Raw genomic sequence first — 20,510 nt, forward strand, 5'->3', positions numbered from 1 at the left:
ATCTCATCTGGCTTTAACTGCATAAGAGCTAACCCCAAGTTCCTGAAAAACAACTTTAAGCAACTGTTACAGTAGTGATTTATATGTCAGATATGTAGTCTGTAACAAAGCTAGTGGATTGGTTAGCTATGGGACTTTTAGCTATATAGGTTTTAAGATTAACTAGAAGTAAGTGATTAAAAGCAAGCAATGCAGGTTAAGTTTGATAGGCTTAATCAGGTTAGCCCCCAGTTCCAAAAACTTACCAGTCCTGTGTCCTTGGGTCAATGTCAGCTGTTTTCTGAGAGTGCAACTCATTATCTAATGATGGAATTCTTGCTCATATCAGTGAGTTTGCCTCTCTAAGTTTTGGTCAGAAAACCTGTTGCAAATTCATCTCTAAAGCTCATTAACTAAGGGCCTTTCAGAAATCACTAAGCTCTCAGAATCTCAGGTTCATTATCCACACAATGGAAATAATACCAAAACGAGTGAACAGATGGGTCTGCTCTTATAAACTGGGATATAGATAAGAATGGCAGTTAGGATTAACAGGGGACAGTTAGGCACACAGCACCATAACCTACTTAAATGAAACACTAATGGGGGCCCTGCAGACACTGGAGAAGGTAATGGGGGGTGTAGATTTCAGGGTTGTGGTGTCCTTCTTAGAGTTCTGTATTGTCTACTTTGCCTATGCATAAGCTGGCCTTCTAGAGACCTAATCATCATTGCCATCTCTCAAGACAGTCTGGACCCTGTGGTGACTGCTCTACCACAGGCGCAGATATTTGTCTTCTAGTCTCCTCCCCACATTTGTGCCCTCACCCTCTGAGCCAGGATGAGCCGTGGTCAAGAGGCTCAAGCTTTGCCTGGTGGATGGCATGATCCATGCACTTGTTTCCCCACCTCATTTTCTGCCCGCCTCATTCATCACTTTAAAATTGTGTTTTGCAGTATACAAAGTGCTTTTAAGTGTACTGGCTCCTTAAGTTCCCCTAAGAGCATTGTGAAGTAAGCATTATCCCCATTTTATAGACAAGGAAACTGAGATTCCTTTGATTGTGTTACATGAATAAGGCCATATAAGTGCTGTAGAAGGATGTTGGTAACTTTAAATTGGAAAAGGTTTCCATTAAGAAGATAGAACATAAGAGCTGCAAGTACATTTTAAAAATGAATAGGGTATTAGTCAGTTGTTGCCTCAATAATGCTGCATAACGAAACACAGCAACATTCAGTTGCTTGAGACAACACCTCCCCCGACCCCCACCACTGCCACCATGGTCAGCTGTAACTTAAAAAGGCTCAGCCTGACTTTTCAAGGGCTGGCTCAGTCTGTTTCATATATATTATTCTGGAAACCAGGCCAAGAAAGCAGCAGCTTTCTGGGGTATATTCTTATGACTACGGCAGAAACACGAGGGGGCAAAACCAAACTACTTGAACACATTTCATGTCTCTGCTCACATCATACCGACTAATATCCCATTGGCCAAAGCAAGTCAAATGGACAAGCCCAACTTCAAGCAGGGAAACATACTCTGTCCAAAGTGGAGAGAGAGCAAAGAATTAGGGTCAATAATGCAGGCTACCACATGCCACATACATACACAAAGAAATGCAACTCATAACTTCAATGAATTCTTGTAAGGTGGCACATCCATGTAACCATCATGCGGATGAAGATATAGAACATTATCACCAGCCCAGAAATCCACAGTGTCACCATTCTTCTCACTCCTAGTATTATAGATCAGTTTGATTTATTTTTAAAACTTTTATAAATAGAATCATACAAGTGTGAGCTTTTTCATGTCTGGCTTCTTTTGCTCAACATTATCCTTATGAAAATCACCCATGTTGTTCTGAGTTGCAATAATTTTCTCATTTTCATTGTTATGTATATTTCTTTATATGAACACACTGCAATTTAACCATTTTACTTGATAAACATTTGGGTTGTTTCCAGTTTGGGGCTATTGTGAACAATACAGCTTTTAATGTTTGTGTGCATGTCCTTTGGTGGACAGCACTTCTTTTGGGAATATACTTGGGAGTGGAATTGCTGGGTCATAGGACAGGGGTATATTTGACTTTCATAGACACTGACAAATAGTTTTCCAAAGTGGTTTTGCTGCTTTATACTCTAACTAGCAGTGGTTGAGTTTCAGTTACGGAACAAAAGAATTAAAAATCAGTAAGTTGTGCTTAGTCTGTCTTCCTTGTGGAAGCAATTACTTATTCATTTATTATTTATTTACTTATTTTTAGACCAGGTCTCACTCTATTACCCAGGCTGGAGTGCAGTGGTTCAGTCACTGGTCTCTGCAGCCTCCAGTGCCTGGGCTCAAGTGCAGCCTCCCAACTAACTGGGACCATAGGCACACACCACCAGGCCCAGCCAATTTGTTAATTATTTGCAGAGAGGAGATCTCACTATGTTGCCCAGGCTGGTCTCAAACTCCTGAGCTCAAGCAATCCTTCTGCCTCAGCCTCCCAAAGTGCTAGGATTATAGGTGTGAGCCACTGCACCCAGCCAGTAGCAAATATTTATTCATGTGTGGTCTAGGTATGACATAGGGTGCTAAGCACTTTGTTATATTATCTCTTAATCCTCACAATAACTGTAAAATGTTGACATTGTCTCCAATTTACAGATGGGAATTGGTACTCAGATATAGCTAGGGAAAGTAGGTCCCCATGCTCCCCCCCCCCACACACACACATACACACACACTCTTATACACACACACGCACACACACATACACACACATACACACACACATACATACACACACATACACATGCACACACGCACACACACATATACATACACATGCACACACGCACACACACATGCACACACGCACACACATGCATGCACATACAGCACACACACATATGCATATACACATGCACATATGCATATACACATGCACATACACACATGCACACACACGCACACACACTCACACACACACTCACACACGCACATACACGGACATACACATGCACACCACGCACACACGCACATCATGCACACACGCCCACACACACACATGCACATACACTCACACATACACACACTCTCACATGCAAACGCACATACATACACGCATACCATGCACACACATATGTGCACACACACACACACCACACATGCACATACACATGCGCAGACACGCACATACACAAGCACACGTGGACACACACACATACACACATACACACGTGCACTCACATGGTGCACACGTGCACACACATACACACACGCACATACACACATGCACACACACCTACACACATACACGCACACACACACGGAAATGCACACACACGCGTACATGCATGTACACACATACACACACTCACACATACACACACGCACAGACATATACACACACTCACACATACATACACACACACATGCACACACATACACACACAGACGCATACACACACATACACACACCCAGACGCATACACACACATACACACACACACAGACGCATACACACACACACACACCCCCAGACGCATACATGCACATACACACACATACACATTTTGGGAGCTCTTGGGGCTTTAAAATGGGGCAGGCAGAGTCAGCCCCCATAGGGCTTCAACAGCAGTGGAAACTGTCACAGAGGAGTGATGACCACACACACCTGCCCAACGCAGCACCCCTGGCCAGACGATGCATATCGATGAGCAGCCTGTGCAGCTTTTGTTTTCATAATTAAGTGAACGTGGCTGTATTGTAACTATTTTCAAAATAAGATCAGGGAGCTGATAACTTCAGTTTTAAGGGTTTACATTTAAAAGATAATCAGTGGTCTTCACATCCTGAGACCTCACCAGTCACTGGCCATTCTGAGTCCCTCAAAGGCCAAGGCAAAGGTTTTCTGTCTAAGATGTTAGTTTAGAAGCTAAATTTACCTGTGATTGATGCTTCTGTCAGCAGTGCTATCTCATACCAACACTCAGGCAGGCTCTCAACTGCCTACTATTTGCCCAGAGAAAATACTTTTCTTCCTATTCCCTCCTGGGCCTTTGATATACTGTTTTTTCCTAGTGTGTCTCTTAGACTCTGGGCCAAAGCTTTGTGCATTTTCAGTATCTGGCTCAGTCAGTATCCACTTGCCCCTTCCAGTCTTCCATCACACCCCTATGTGAGCTATTAGCCTATCACAGCGCTCCCCTTAGGTGCCATCAGGCCACCTGGTTGGTGGTTCTTTGGCATTTTTTTTTAAAGCTTTCCTTCTCCAGAAGACCCCTTTCATGAAGCATGTGTCCTCATCCACAGGCCTACTGTAGTGCTGCCATTCAGATTTACAAAACAAATTTGTATGTGAAAGGCAATCCTTGCTAGGCCTGGAAAATTTTTCATCAGTTCCTATAACTACTCTTAGGATTCATTCATCAAATGTTCATTGAGTGCTGTCTAGGTGCCAGGCACTGTTCTAGTGCCAACGATCCAAGGGTAGAAAAGACAGACACGGCTTTTGCTCTGAAGCAGCTGCTAGTTTTAATGGAGGTGGGTTGGGAGCCAAATAATATAGAATAAATAAAGCATTTATAGACTCTGAATGGTGCTATGAAGGAAGTAGAAGGTCACTAGTCAGGGGTAGCAGCTACTCTATTTAACGCAGATGACACCTCACGTTTAAGCTGCTTTCCGAAGGGTGATGGGGCAACTAATGCTGCTCATGGCTGTTAGCAACTGCACCTTGTGTTTGGAGCCCTTCTCCACTTCCTGTCCCATCAAACAAACCATATCTTCCTTTTTGTCAATTCCCTCCAGTCCCCCCGCCGCCTTATGCCTGGTGTTAATAGGTGTTAACTGGCAAGAAGATTGTGGCAAAAATGATCTTTCACAAATTGGAACTGACCGTCTCGGTGGGGAGCTCTTTCTCTTTCTCTGTTGCACCTTGATTTCCCCAGTCATTTGGAGACTTACTGACTCCACAGTGTCTGATAAATCATTGGCTTGGTCTCCTTCATCCAGCTCCCTACCTGAGCTCAACAAACAACATGAGAGGCAGCGCTATAGTTGCTTGTCTTCTCCCGCTAATTAGTTGTTCAGGAACTTTGAGCTGCCTCCAAACATTTACTCTCTAACCTGAATGTGCCATTTCCTTGGGCTTAGGACTCTTGTTCCCCACCTCCCCCCATCCCGCCCACCGCGCTTAAAATACCTCCTCAAGTATTCAGCTACAGTAGAAATGTATATGTGACCATAGCTCAAGTGGAAAAGGCTCTGACATGTGGCTGGCCTTCCAGGGAACCCTCCTGTCTTCAGAAGCTACATATTTTCAAGTTGCTTTATTATTATTGGCAAAGTGACTGGACCGTGCTAAAGGAATTAGCAGGGGGACTGATTCTCAGCTAAGGAGTTTTCTCCTCCTCCTCCTCCTGCCCCCTCCCCCAGTGTCTGGTCAACATCATTGGCAAGGCCTGGCCAGTCTAGGAGAGACAGGTGAAGGTCCACAGAGCTAGGAGACCTGATCAAGAAAGGAGATTAGGACCAGCCCAGGATTTCTCCTGGATAACACTTATATGAGACATATCAAGGAAGAGTTTGGAAAGTAAATATGAGTCTCTCCTAGAAAAACAAAAACAGGACCTTATAAGGAGGGAGAGAATAACAGAAACCTGTGGGAAAACCAAAGGGAGGGAAAGCTATTAGAAGGGCACTTTGGTGTCCTCTCTAATGCAAGCCTGGGGAAAAAGGAAGGAATTTAGCAATACAGAGATGTGCACCTACCTACTGGCTGCTACCTCTTGTAGAGACTTGCAAGACTCGGTGTTCGTCTAAGGGTCTGCAGTCAAACCAGTTCAACTAGAAGGCTCTCAGGGCAGAGACTGCCTTATTTTTCTTTATATTTTTCCCTTGACTCCTGAGCCTACTTCAGGGTTATGAACCTAACCGGTACTCGCTACCTACGTGTTGATTAAATGAGACAGCCTAGTCATCACTCAGATTAGAAAAGGTTCCCATAGCTTTGACCACACCCATCCCGGCTCTGCACCACCATCCTGTGATGACTGTTCTGTGGGTGCCCAGTTGCTTTTCTAAAGCAGGTTCTGCTGCCTTCCTAATGTCTGTTCGTCTATCTGAGGTTCAAGTTGAAAAGCAACAACTCCTTTTGGCACTTGATACAAACTCCCAGGGTGAGAGTAAGTCTAAGTGTAGATGGGGAAGGGGGCTGTGGTCTGCATAGAATGTGCTCCAGGCTTGGAGGATTCTTGAGAGTTTTACCTGCAGCATGGTCTGACCCCTGCCTTCCAAGGCTAGCAGCTGGCCCTTGGTGGAGTTGCTAAGATCGAATATCCCCCGACTGACCTTGCATTAATGCCGCACAAATTCACAAAGCAGCAGCAAATAAATTCACAGAATTTGAGAACAACTAGGGTGTGTTATTGTGTATCTTCCTTTCATGAGACCTGTCTGAAAAGAAGTCAAACATCTGGAGTTGCAGCTGTCAAACTCTAGTCTTTAATCTTTTGGGAAGGAAGAGAGGATAAAACTAATATTTCGAAGTGCCTGCAACGTGCCAGACACACTATGACATCATTTTTAACCCTTACAGCTCTAAAAGGTAAGCAGCATCATTTCCTACCTGGGAAAACAGAGACTCAGAAACTAGGTATCTGGTCAACATGGCCCAAGGAGTCATGATTTGACTGTGTTTTCAAATTCAAACCCAGATCTGTCTCCATCTAAACCCCATGTTCTTCCTTCCCATTATCTGAAACTTAGTGGTGGAGGATTTAGAGTGAGCCTTGGCAGAGTTGTGAGAGGTGGGATATGAAACCTGGGGTCACCATCTTTTTTGACTCATCACCAATATTGACATTGGCCTTGAGTTAAGTGCATTTGCCTGACTGGTTTCAGCTGCCTCATTGGGAAAGTGAATACAGTAACATTCCCACCTGTCTCTCAGGAATGGTGCAAGGAATGATTAATCATGGATGTAATTGAAATCTTGTAGCAAAGTTCTGGGACATTGAGGCAGGGCAATGCACACAGTTTCTGTTCCCAGGGATTTTCCTTTTCTTTTCTTTCTGAAGATTTATCTTCACACATGTGTTCATGGTCAAGTTATTTATTGGGTGTCTATTATGCGACAGGCACTAAATTAGAGTCTGGCAATACTATAATAAACAAAATAGACTAGGTTCCTCCTGTCTTGAAGTTTACAATATGAGAAGAAAGTAAAAAATAAGTTAAAAAAATGCATAATTTAAACTGTGGTTAAAGGCCAGGAAGGAAGTAAAGAATATAGGGAGAGAGAATAATAGAGCCCTATGCTTGTATATGCCTAGAAAATCCCTGCAACATTCCGTAAGAAATTATTAGTCATAATTATCTCTAGGGAAGGCACTAGAAGCCCTTCTTTACTCATTGAATTTCCTTTTGCCATAATTATGTCTTCCTTTTATAATTAAAAATACTACTTATGCAGAAAAATTGGTGTCTCACACATCATAATCTCAGAAGAAAGCATGAGATCAAAAAATCTCATGCTTTTCTTTGTTGTCTGTGAAGAACTATGAAAAGGTTTGTATAATCCCATATTAGGTACAGATATATTTGTGGAGTTCAAGCAAAGCTGAGAACATCTCTATTTCCATCTGTGGGGAAAGTGAAAAAGGCTGAACAAAGGTAGCTGCAGTCTTGAATCTAGGTCTCCAGGAGCAGCCAAGCTGTCCCAACCTCCACAGGAAACAGGCTAATTATTGACATCTGAACCCCAAGATAAACAAGTCCGTCTGGGTCAGAGACTGGCAAGAGGTCATCACGGCCAATCTGGTCACCCTTGAGAAATGGCAGACTGCTTTTAATTAAAGAGGCAGTATCAAGAAGACTAAAATCTATGATTCATGGGTACGAAAGCTGCAGAACTTAAAATGAGGTAAGGAAAGAGTTGAAAAGCTGTAAAACCGGGTGAGAAAACAGAGGTGGCCCATTAACAAGAGTCAATGGTGATAAAACTCACAAAACAAGAATGTTAGAAGTAGAGGAAGGATTGGCGCGGCTGCACGAGAAAAAGGTGCCAATTAGGCTCCTCTCATTATGAAATTGGGGCCCATACTTTTTTTTTTTAAGCCAGTAATTGCAATAGAAACACATTTTCTTTTCTTGTCATTAAAAAGGGACGGGGGCGTGATGTTAAATAAAAAGGTTTGGCTGGCTGAAAACTACATCAGAGGAAAAAATATGTTGTATAAAGCATCACAGGCACTGAGGGGCAAAATGGTGTGATTGTTTCTTGTATTTATGTTGCTCTTCTCAGCAGAGGGCAAAACAACTCACTTCTCCAAACTTCTAGACAAAATATCTGGCATGATAGTTCTTTTTCTCATCTTCTTTCTCTCTTGTTTGGACTTGAAATCTAAGGTTTTTGAGTTGTAACTAGATCGTGTTGATGAAAAGAGTCAAACTCTGTAAAATATTTGAAGAGATTTATTCTGAACCAAATACGAGTGACCATGGCCCACGACACAGCCCTCAGGAGATCCTGAGAATATGTGCACAGGGTGGTTGGGGCACAGCTGGGTTTTATATATTTTAGGGAGGCATGAGACATCAGTCACATACGTTTAAGAAATACATTGGTTTGGTGTAAAAAGGCGGGACAACTCAAAGCAGAGTGGGCAGGCGGGGGGTGGGGGCTTCCAGGCTATAGGTAAATTTAAACATTTTCTGGTCGACAATTGGTTGAGTTTGTCTAAAGACCTGGGATCCATAGAAAGGAATGTTTAGGTTAAGAACAAGGATTGTGGAGACCAAGTTTTATTGTGTAGAGGAAGCTCTTAGATGGCAGACTTTAGAGAGAGCAGGTTGTAAATTTTTTACAGACTTAAAGCGGTGGCTGGCTCTTAGATGATTACCTCCTGGATCTGGGAAGGAAGGAAGGAAAACAAAGGGGAAAAAGGATTCTCTATAGAATGTGGATTTTTCCCACAAGAGACTCTGTGGGGCGATTTCAAGATATGGCAAGGAAATATATTTTGGGGTAAAACATTTTGATTTTCTTCCTTGTTATGCCAGAGTCAGACTGGAAAGTAGACATAATATACAGGGTCGAACAAAACCTATCTGATGAGAATTTATGGTTTGTAGGTCATGACTCCCCAGGCCCCTTAGATAGGAATTTGGGCAAGATAAAACAAATCAGAGTTTAGTTCTCAATTGCAACGACTACCAACCTCTTGAACATCCTCATGGCTGCTTTTGGTTGGGTACTTTTCTGTCGATATGTCAGATTCAAAAGCTTCTCTTTCATAAAACGTTTCTGAGAAAATGCATTGTTATTCTAATTGTTTAATTTGCTAACTTAAATGCAGTGTCATTATTTGAAAGTGGATTTGTTTATGGCTTGGAACCTTTTGAGTCCTGTATCATCGGAGTTACAGAACTCCAGTTTGTCCTTTATCCGGAAGCACAACTTTTAGAGTTATTGTTGTTGCCATTTAGAAGTAGTAGTAGCAGTAGTCCTCGTTTCAGTATAATAGGGTTTTATATTTTAATTTGCTGTTTGACTGACATCATCTTTTTACAAATAAAATTAATGTTAATAGCTATAATTGATGTGACTAACCATCCTGGTTTGCTGGGGCCTGAGTAGGTTTCTGTGATGCAGGATATTTAGTTTTAAAACTTTCTGGCAGGCCGGGCATGGCGGTGGCTCACGCCTATAATCCCAGCACTTTGGGAGGCTGAGGCGGGCAGATCACAAGGTCAGGAGATCAAGACCATCCTGGCCAACATTGTGAGACCCCATCTCTACTAAAAATACAAAAATTAGCTGGGCATGGCTCACACCTGTAGTCCCAGCTACTCAGGAGGCTGAGGCAGGAGAATCTCTTGAACCCGGGAGGCGGAGGATGCAGTGAGCCAACATTGTGCCACTGCACTCCAGCCTAGCAACAGAGTGAAACTCTCTCTAAAAAAAAAAAAAAAAATTATCAGCCCTGGATAAACCAGAATAAACTAGGAGAAGTTGGTAACCCTCTCAATGTTATGTGACGTACTTAATTCTCTCAAAGAAAAGTAAAAAGCAGGCATTATTTCCTTCATTTTTCAGATAATAGAACTGAAACTCAAATGTCAAAGCAACATGTCTTGTTGCAACTAACTGGTAGCAAAGGCTTGCTCCATGCCCAGGTCTATCTGGCCCCAAAACTTGTGCTCTGAACATTTCCATTGTGCAGGCTTATGATATACAGATTTAAGAAATGGCCCTATTGTAATTGGGTTACAATTACATATATCTGTGGCTGTTACAGGAATGACTACTTTGTAGCCTCTTAAATAGGCTTGGAAATCCAACTACTGGATTTTTGCTTAGATTTTTAAGCTTAGAAGTACAGACTGAAATAGAGAGCTTTGTATCATCTGTGTATCACCTTTAATACACTTTTGTGAAATCTTACCAACAGTCTTTTCTAAAGAAAAGCATTTCTGCAGTTTGGAACATTTCCATTTCCATTCTGGAAAGCCCTCTTACCTCCCACCAATTTGAAGGGAATTCTACTGTCAATTTGGCTCACTTTAAAGAAACCCCTGCATTGTATTCCATGCCCCAGTCCTCAAAGCTGTGTAGTGACACCAGAGATGGAAGTCAGATGGAACTGGTCTCATAATCATCACGGTTTTCTTTAGGAAACAGAATCACTGTTTTCCTTCACAACGCTTTGTGTGTGTGTGCATACGTGCGTGTGCATCTGTGTGTGCGTTTGTGTGTGTGTGTGTGTGTGTGTGTTTAGCAGGCATGGGATAGTGCAATGTGAACTCGGAAAATGAAATAACTACTGTAGATGAAAACAGTCAAACTCTGTAAAACATTTGAAGAGATTTATTCTGAGCCAAATATGAGTGACCATGGCCCACGACACAACCCTCTGGAGGTCCCAAGAACATGTGCCCAAGGTGGGCAGGGCACAGCTTGGTTTTGTATATTTTAGGGAGGCATGAGACATCAATCAAATACATTTAAGAAATACATTGGTTTGGTTCAGAAAGGCAGGACAACTTAAAGCAGAGTGGGCGGACAGGGGGCGGGGGCTTCCAGGCTATAGGTAAATTTAAACATTTTCTGGTAGACAATTGGTTGCGTTTATCTGAAGATCTAGGATCAATAGAAAGGAAATGTTCAGGTTAAGATAAAGGATTGTGGAGACCAAGTTTTGTTGTGCAGAGGAAGCTCTCAGATAGCAGACTTCAGGGAGAGCAGGTTGTAAAATGTTTCTTATCCTACCTAAAAGGGCACCTAGCACTTAGTTGATTATCGCCTGGGTCTGGAAAGGAAGGAAGGAAGACAAAAGGAAGGGGAAAGGGGATTCTCTACAGAATGTGGAGTTTTCCCCCAAGGGATGGCTTTGCAGGACCATTTCAAAATATGACAGAAAAACATTTTGGGGTAAAATATTTTTATTTTCTTCCTTGTTATGCCAGAGTCAGATTGAAAAGTAAGTCACTATATACAGGGTTAAATAAAACCCATCTGACGAGAATTTATGGTTTGTAGGGAATGACTCTCCAGACCCCTTAGGAATTTGGGCAAGATTTTTAAAAATCAGAGCTTAGTCCTCACTACTCTTAGAAAGAATGCTTTAAAGGACAGGAGGAGTTACAGACAACAAGAAATGCTTAGTTTCAAGGTTGTGTGATTTTATCAGTTCTCTGCTTTTGGGGAAAAATAAGCCCATAAAAGTCTTTGCTAGCCCTGGTGCCAGTTCAGGCTCAGAAAACCTGAGTGTAAGACTGAGCCCTAAACAGTATTGCCTACTGGTTGTTAAAGCAAGGGTACACTGACAAGTGTAGTGCATTCATTCATTCATTCATTCATTTATTCGAACAAAGTTAAACTGAGAGCTTGTGATGTCTCAGAACTGTGCTAGGCACCAGGAACACACAGAGGAAAGCAGTGACATCCTATCTCATGAAATCAATAGATAAGACTAAAATTATGTAGAGTCAAAATTATCCTTAAATGTTTCTCAAATCACCCATAAAGTGTTGTCTTTGGTTAGGTTCCCTAGAAGCAGAACCTGAGATAAGGATGCAAGTAATTGAAAGGATGAAAGTAATTGAAAAAGTACTCTCAGGTGAAACCTGCATGGTAGTAGAGGAAGCAGGGCAGGGCAGAGGATCAGATTCAGCAAATGTGTGAGTTCAGTCAGCTGAACAGCTATAGTCTAGCCTCAGCCTGACTACAAGGAGCCGTGGGGCACACAAAGCACCATGGATTTGTACCCCCAAAAGACAAAAAGGGCAGCCTTTTGTATCCTAACAATCAGGCATGGGATATGGGCCTCTCCAGGACATGGGCCTGTTTGGCATTCCTGGAGGAGGTGGCTCCAATCGGATGTGGGCAGTTCTCAAAAGAAGAGTGTGCTGTGAGCAGTTAGCAGCCAACAGTCACAGCAGCTGGGAGGGATGCTCTGGCAGAGTAAAGGGAATCTGGAGAGGGATGTCGCCATCAGCTACACAAGGACACAGGATTTATGTGACATGTTAGAAACATACATATCATTTGTTAATAAATACAACAGAACAATAGATTTTTCCCCATCAGTGCAATAGTTCACCATTTATTTGGATGCACTACAGAGGAAGTAGTTTGCTTGTGTTCAGGGGCCATGTTGTATGAAAAATGTGCATCTCTCAACAGCCAGCACAAGGAGATGCTCATGCCTGGAAGGGTGTTCCCACAGGATCTGAGGCAGACTATGTTCCCAGGAGGCAGACCCAGATGTCATCACACAGGATGTTAGGAAGTGCCCTTGAGGCCAACACCTGTGGAAAGGGGCAATGGAAGCAGGAGTGAGTTAAGGGAGAAGTCCAGCCACCCCTGCCCGGTGCAGCTAAATGGCTTGTGGGAGCTGACCTGTTTAGGGCCCAAATGGTCACACCTTTATGCCCTTCCATTTACCTGCATATTGGGCCATCTTGGGAAGGGCATGAACTTGAGTGAGGTGGCTCTCTGCAGCTGATGCTGTCCCCTCAAGGGACAACTGGAGGCTACTTGCTGACTGTTCTCCCTGCAGCGAGGCAGCAGGTCCTTTCTGGAATGGGGCTGGGCAGCAAATAACTAGTGGAGGCAACTCACAGGCTCACTCGTATTCACCCCCAGCACACAATCACAAGAATAGGCACAAGACTGCCCCTCACCAAAGTTGTTTTCTCATTGGGGGGGATGGAAAGTCAGGGACTGGACACACATACTTAAAGAACCTACAATTTAATTAATGCTTTAATGTTTAATATTAATTCAGAACTTTTGTCACTGGTTTATCCTTAGTTAGAAGTGGATAGTCTATCCTACTTTTTAAGGTTATTTTTTTCCCATTTTCATTTAGTGACAGGCATTGTACTAAGTACCTTACATGCATTACCTTATTTAATCCATACAAAAATCTTATGAGAGAGATAATATTATTATTTCCAATTTTATAGATAAGGGTTAGAGAGGTTAGAAAAAACTTGCCCATAGTGAAATCATATAGCCAGTATTTGAACCAAAGTCTCTCTGACTCCAAAGCTCAAACTCTTAACCACTCTACTAAAGCCAACTGTGAAAACTTTCACATTACCCTTTGATGGACCGTAGCTCATTCACTCATTCACTCAGCAATGGTTCTTTTTTTTTTTTTTTTTTTTTTTTTTTTGAGACAGAGTCTCATTCTGTTGTCCAGGCTGGAGTGCAGTGGTGCGATCTCGGCTCACTGCAAGCTCCACCTTCCGGGTTCACGTAATTCTTCTGCCTCAGCCTCCCAAGTAGCTGGGACTACAGGCACCTGCCACTACGCCCAGCTAATTTTTGTATTTTTAGCAGAGACAGGGTTTCACTGTATTAGCCAGGATGGTCTCGATCTCCTGACCTCGTGATCCACCTGCCTCAGCCTCCCGAAGTGCTGAGATTACAGGCGTGAGCCACCACGCCCGGCCACTCAACAATGTTTTAATGAACATGCCCTATTCCAGGCTCTGTGCTGTGTTGGTATTAAAGATTCAACAAAGAAACCTCTGATAGGAAGCATATGTGCCTGCGTTCTTGTGGGTCATCCTTCCTCACTCTGTGTGTGTGTGAGTGTGTGTGTGTATTTGTGATAATCTCAAGAGATTAATGCAAATTGTGAGGACCTTCACATATTTCTGTGAAAGGAAAATAAAAATCTCAGGACTCCAAACTCACTATGCCAAAGGGAAAAGTTAAGCTTAGGAGTTAAGTTACCCAAAACTGCCTTCCATTTTGTTCCTAAATAGATAACTGCAAAGACAGAAGGCCACGTACCTTTCTAGGGGACTCCCTCACAATTTCTCACAAAGAAATTCCTTGTGGGCCCTAAGGTCTTTACCCTAAAACAGATTTCTGTTGGATTTCACCCCATGTAAATTAACAGCTTATCTTCACAGGTGTGGGACAAAGACAGGACTAGGAGTCATCCTTCTGCTCACTTGAGACAAATGCACATTTTACTCATTAACTATTCTATGTTTCTTTTATCTTATGTAAAAATGCAAGTTCATTGAGCATGAGATGAATGCATATTTGACTGTTTCTCTATCCCTTCCTCTCACATATAAAATGTAGATTCAGTGAATGCTCATCAAAGCTTCAAAAGAATGTAACTGTTTTCCCCTTTTCTCTACCCTCCCTTTTCCTTTCCTCTTTCCCCTACTGCCGACTCTTTCCCCCTTAAATATTGAAGTCCTCAAACCCTCTTTGGGAGTTTTCTCACAGATCACAAATGTTCCTGTGATTTGTGTTCCTTTTTCCCAGGCACACTCTCAACTGGGGCAAAATAAACCTCTAAATTGATTGAGACTTGCCTCAGTCATTTTCTTTGGTTTACATTTCCTAGTAACTCAATTCACTGTTTTCAACTTAACAGGCTAAAAGAGATGCTAAGAGAATGTCTGCAAAAGAAGTCACCATTAATGTAACAGACAGCATCCAACAGATGGACAGAAGTCGAAGAATCACAAAGAACTGTGTCAACTAGCAGAGAGTCCAAGCAGAAGGGTAGATGGACTTCTTCTGTGTCCTTCAAGGCACTGGATACCATCAAAGAACCTTGAAGAAGTGGCTGCCCCTTGCTGGACCTGAATGCTACTGAGTCCCTGGCAAGACTGTCTTACCTGGCAGCAAACTGCTGCCTGATTTGTTGGGACCCTTCTGAGCCTTCTACTTATCATGTAAATGTATTGGCATAGTGCTTACATATGTTAATAAACTGCAAATGTGCAGTTCAGTTTGTCTCTTTGCAACTCCTATAATAGGGTCTGGTGTAAAAGTAGTGAGTTAAAACTACAGGTCAGTTTATGAAACAGAAAAGTAGGAATGCATTTCCTGGGTGAAAGAGTCACACCTTAGTACTAAACTCTCCTGACCATTATAGTGTGTTCTGTTTCAGGCAAGCTTATTCTTTCCTTCTTTCATTTTAAATATTATCATTACAAATCTTACCAGGGTCACTTAAAAGCTGGCTTCCATCCAACTCTAAACCCACATATTGAAAAAATCAAGGTAGAGGAAAACTCCTTGTTATCCTTGTTTCCTTAGCTTCGTATGAGACAGATCAGATCCAGTTTCCCATGGATCAACCCACTGCCCATAGCATGTCTTTGGGAGGTGTCTGTGAAGCAGTCATACCTGCTCCTCATCTGCCTGGAAAGTCCTCCTATTCTGATGTCCACGTTGGCCTCCAGTCCTTAATGTCACCATGCTTGTGGCCAATGCATCCAAATAAGGATACCCCTCAGGGCTCAGCCAGACATTGCAATTTTACATAGCTTTCCAGTTCCCTTTGCTTATCTTCTTAACTGTCTTCCCTCTCTATTGGGGTCATTTGCAATTGTTAATCAAAGATTGAACACTGCGTAGGAGAAGGAGATGATCCAGAGACATGTGGCAGCATGCATGGCTTCACCTTGGTCTCTCTGTTCACCACCCCAGGACTGTCATTTTGGCATCTACAAAGGAATCACTTTAGAAAGCCAGCACCTGGTTGATGTGTATTCACACTGACATTAGATTGATGTGCACTGCATTAGAAATGAGGTAGCTGACACAGAAAAAGGATGTTTTGATAGGAATAATTTTCTAGTATGTCTTGAAACGTTCATCTGGATGTATTTTCCTCCAAACTAATGTAGCAGGATTTTTCAAGGATTGTTAACATGCCTGGGATTGGGAAAGATAGGACTAAAGTTGTACCAAACTATACCAATAAATTCCATGTTTAGCAGAAATAGGCAGCCTAATGATGTTATGTTTATATAACATAGTCCGGAGAACTGACATGCAGGTCAAAAGTCAGATACACAACCTCCTTATCTGCTAACTCTGTTATTCTTCAAACACAAGTGGGTAGTGTCATTTTTCCTTCCTTCCTTTCATTGGCAGATTGCATATTTATTCAATAAACATTAAATGTCCATCCTGTGCCAGGTACTGTGCAGATGTTGAGGGATTTGGAGTCTGGTTAGTCATTACTGTCTATCCTGAATCTAACAGTGACTTCATAACTAGGAGACTGAATTAGACCCTTAAGGTATAGTGTGTGTTGCAAATCACTCAGCAATGGAATCTTTTATATTCAGGGTAGGTTTGTGTCTTAAACTAGGTGTTCTAATCACTGTACAAGACTTTACCATACACAAAACTATAGTTTTTCTAAACCTTTATCATTTTGTGGTTCTTTGAGAAAGGGCTTTTAGGAACTTTATGTTCTAAAAAAATTGTCTTAATAATAATAAAATAAAAGCAAAACCTGTGACTCATATGTCCCCACTGACATTACTCAGCAGGAGCCCCCAGCTGCCAAAGGTTGGCAGTGATCCTGCGAGTTCAAGGGCTCTTTCTCCCTGGGGATGTGCTTTGTGGCTTCTCTTTACAGCTTTGTTTCTGCATCAGTTCCCTGCTGCATGTCGTTTGGAATTTATCACCGTCAGAAAGTGTCTCTGTTTTATATAGAAACACTTTCTCACTTCCAGGGGAGAAGGAAATGCAGGGCATATGATCCGGCCCTCCCCAGAACAATCTGGATTTCATGGAGACAGCAACCAGAAGTTAAACCGTGTGACTAAAAATGCATCTGGCTACTTTTTCATGTGTGTATGAGACAGAAACTAATCCTTCCTATCCTTTTAGGATAACACTTTTCATGGCAAAGTTTGTGTCAATAAAGTCATTAATTTTAAACATATTTGGGCAGTTACAGAGAATCTTTACTGGAACCTTAAATTTGTATGCAGAGCTATTTAGACTTTTTTTTTTTAAACGAAGACCTTTTACATAAGTGATCCCTGTGAATCCTCCAAAAAGCCTTGTGAAGTAGGTAAGGAGAATGCTATTAGCACCAATTTACACTTATAGAAATATTTATAGTCTAGTCAACTAGTAAGTTTTGGTGTAGAGATTCAAGTGGGGGAAGACTGTCTGCAAATTCAGTTCTTTTCCAACCACCACATGGTGCCACCATGTCTAGAAGGTCTGGTGTAACCGGGAGATGAGGCCATTTAGAGGGGAATTGTCATGGAGCCTTGGGCTGGGCTGAGCCCAAGTCTAAGAGGACAATTTGGGTGATTGGAGGGGGCTAGAGAGAGAGAATTGAAGAGGGCTGGTAGTGAAGGCAGTGACTGGAAAGGGCCAGTGAGTTCTCAGGGAGTTTGGGTCTGGTCCAGGCTCACTTATCCCTCCAGAGAGGGTGACCTTGACCTGGTGTGAGAGGTCAGGATACTGAGAGGGACTTTATAGTTCAGAGAACATAGAAATTGCACTCCTTGGAATAACTGCTTAGACCTAAAGGTAAGGGAAGCCAGGGACTGACTGCCCATGCTGCTGCCAACGTCCTGAGCACAGCTTAGATGTACAGGTAACAGACAGTAGCCCCTCAGACTTTATTCATGGCCCACCTTCACAGTGCTTTCCACAACCCACCCCCACCTCCCAGGGTACCTGAACACACTCCCGTTTGCACTGCCTGTCTGAGTCCTGCTAACCTGCATCTGTTTTTGATCCTCACCAGCCAGACTTGCAGGCTGCCCCATGTGACACTGAAATGCCTCCCATTCACGTTTGCTGCTCTAAGCAGGGTTTACGATACTGGCAGCTCCTCTGCTGAAATCAGGTAACAGAGCTGCTGTTTTTAGCTGTCATGGTGTCAAAACTTAGGAATTTCACATAAATAACCAGCTCTGGCAGAGACTCCTACTTTAGAACTCCAGTATCCATCCTTCCCTTCTTCCTTAGTTTAGCACATGTCCACTTAGAACAAACATTACACTTTCCAGCCTCCCTTGCAGCTAGAAGTTGCTGCACAATTAAGTTCTAGACAATGAAATGAAATAAAAATGAGGCATAGAAGTTTCCAGGAAGTCAGGCTCGCTCTTTCCCCTTTTGCTTCCTGGTGTACAGAATGAGGAGGTAATGGCTGGAGCTACCTCAGTCCACTGGGCCATAAAGTAACTTCAAGAATGAAAACCATGCCAAGATGAGCAACAAGTTAGAAGGAGCATGAGTCCCTAATTCCTTTGAGCTTCATGAGTCTTTGACTACATACCTCAAACCTCTTTTTGTGGGGAAGTCGCTGTTTCAAATGATTACTCACATCCAAAACTAATTCCTTTTCTTTTCAAGTCTGAGAAATTGAACAAAACTATTATAATTTGTATGCATATACTTCCATCTTTCGAAAAATTGGAAGATTGCTCACCCTTGGGCCCTTGGCTGCTTGGCCACATCTGGCTGGAGTTGATGAGTCTGCATTGGCTATAGCTGGGGGGTCTCAGATTGTGATGGTCCCTGCCACTTATTGTGGCTTACACACGGTAACCTCCCCATTTCTGTTACCTGCCAGAACCTAGAGACATTTGAGCTTGTAACTCCTGCTCCACTTTATGTTCCCAAGCATGTTGTCTTTACACTCTTTTCAGGAGTCATTAAGATACACAAGGTCATATTCTTCTGTTTCACCAGTCTGGGAAGTGGCTAATCTCAGGAGAATTTTCTGAGCAAATTATGAATATTATCTAATATTTAAAATCATGCATTCACTTAACTTATTTATTTAATCCAAATGTATTTACTGAGACTCTTCAATGTGCCAGAAGTTGGGATGTGGTGAGAGATACCACAGATATGGTCCCTACCCTCATGGAGATGGCAAAATAGTAGAGGAAACAGACAATAACAATGTAAAGAAATAAGTTATTACAGTAACTTAAGATAGGGATAAATGCTGAAAAGAATGTTAACAGGAGAATGAGCTGGACAGAAGCAGGAATGGAAGCAGGAGACCGTTTAGGAGGCTACAGCTATAACCCTGGGAAGAGATGTCAGTGCAAGGAATAGGGTAATGGTTGCAAAGATGGATGAAAATAGATGGATGCTGAGAACATTTTGGAAATAGAAACATTAGGACTTGCTGATGGACTGGGTGTAGAAAGTGAAGTCAAGGGAGAAATCAGGGTGATTCCTAAGTTTTTTGATTTGAGCAACAGGGTTCTTGGCAAGATAGGGGAAAACGGGGCGGGAAAAGTTTTTTTGGGGAGGCAGTGAAAATCAAAAAGAACCATTTTAGACCAATTAAGTATGAAATAACCAAAGGGAGGTGTCCAGCAGGGAACTGGATGTACGAGTCTAAAGTTCAAGGAATTGGTCAAGGGTGGAGCTGTGCATTTGGGGGTCATCAACACATGCAAGATATTTAATGGCACAGGAGTTAGTTCACCTGATGAGAAGCTAGTGAGGGAAGTCCAGGGCTGTGCCGAGAGACACTCCAACATTCAGAGAGTTGGTGGTGGAGGAAGAGTCAGTAAAGGGTACTGAGAAGTGCTGAGGCAGTTAGGAAGAAAACAGGGAGCTCATTTACTGAAGCCAACATTTAAAAAAAGGTTTCATGAAGGGAGAAATGGTCAGTCATGGTGAATGCTGCCAAAAGGTGAAATCACGTGAGAACAGAGATGTGACTCCAGCTAGCACCATGAAGGTGACTGGTGATCTTAACAAGAACAATTCCAGCAGAGAGTGGTCACAGAGCCAGACTACAGAGGTTGATGACTGGAGGGGTGGTGAGGAAGTGGAGAGAATGAAAAAAAAAACCAAACTGTCTTTTGAGAAATGTTGCTATGAAACAAAGCAAAAAGAGGCCAGCAATTGGAGAAAGGGACAGGTCAAGGAGAAGTCATAAAAAGTGTGACATAGTAGAGTATATTTCTCAACAATTGCAAGGATTCCTTAGGGTGAGGTTGAAGCTGGAAGGGTGGGGGCATTATCCATGGAGTAGAAAAGTCCTTGAGGAAGTGAGAAGAGAACAGATCCAGGGCGCAGGTAACCACATTGAAATTTAAAACCTCTGTATGATAAACATCCACATAAAGATGAATGATAGTCTATTAGAAGATATCTACAGCCCATGTATCACAGAGTTAGTATAGTCATATACATTTAAACAAATGAGAATTTCATAAGCAAAAGACAAATGACCAAGAGAAAATAACATGAACAGG

At 42.4% G+C, this 20,510-nt stretch overlaps 1 protein-coding gene across 3 annotated transcripts in view; it reads left to right on the top strand.

Moving 5' to 3' along the window:
* Positions 1-17,206, top strand: part of BAALC (BAALC binder of MAP3K1 and KLF4) — an 82,355-nt gene extending 65,149 nt beyond the window's left edge. For all 3 annotated transcript variants that reach the window (XR_012416582.1, XM_005563849.4, XM_005563850.4), the window contains one exon: positions 14,891-17,206. Coding sequence is in view for 2 of the 3 variants with exons in the window: in XM_005563849.4 (XP_005563906.1) it covers positions 14,891-15,001 (111 nt within the window). In the remaining variant the exon portion in view is untranslated. The remainder of the gene's footprint in view (positions 1-14,890) is intronic.
* The last annotated feature ends 3,304 nt before the right edge of the window (positions 17,207-20,510 follow it).

Source organism: Macaca fascicularis, chromosome 8 (assembly GCF_037993035.2).
Source record: "Macaca fascicularis isolate 582-1 chromosome 8, T2T-MFA8v1.1".
Taxonomy (NCBI): Eukaryota; Metazoa; Chordata; class Mammalia; order Primates; family Cercopithecidae; genus Macaca; species Macaca fascicularis.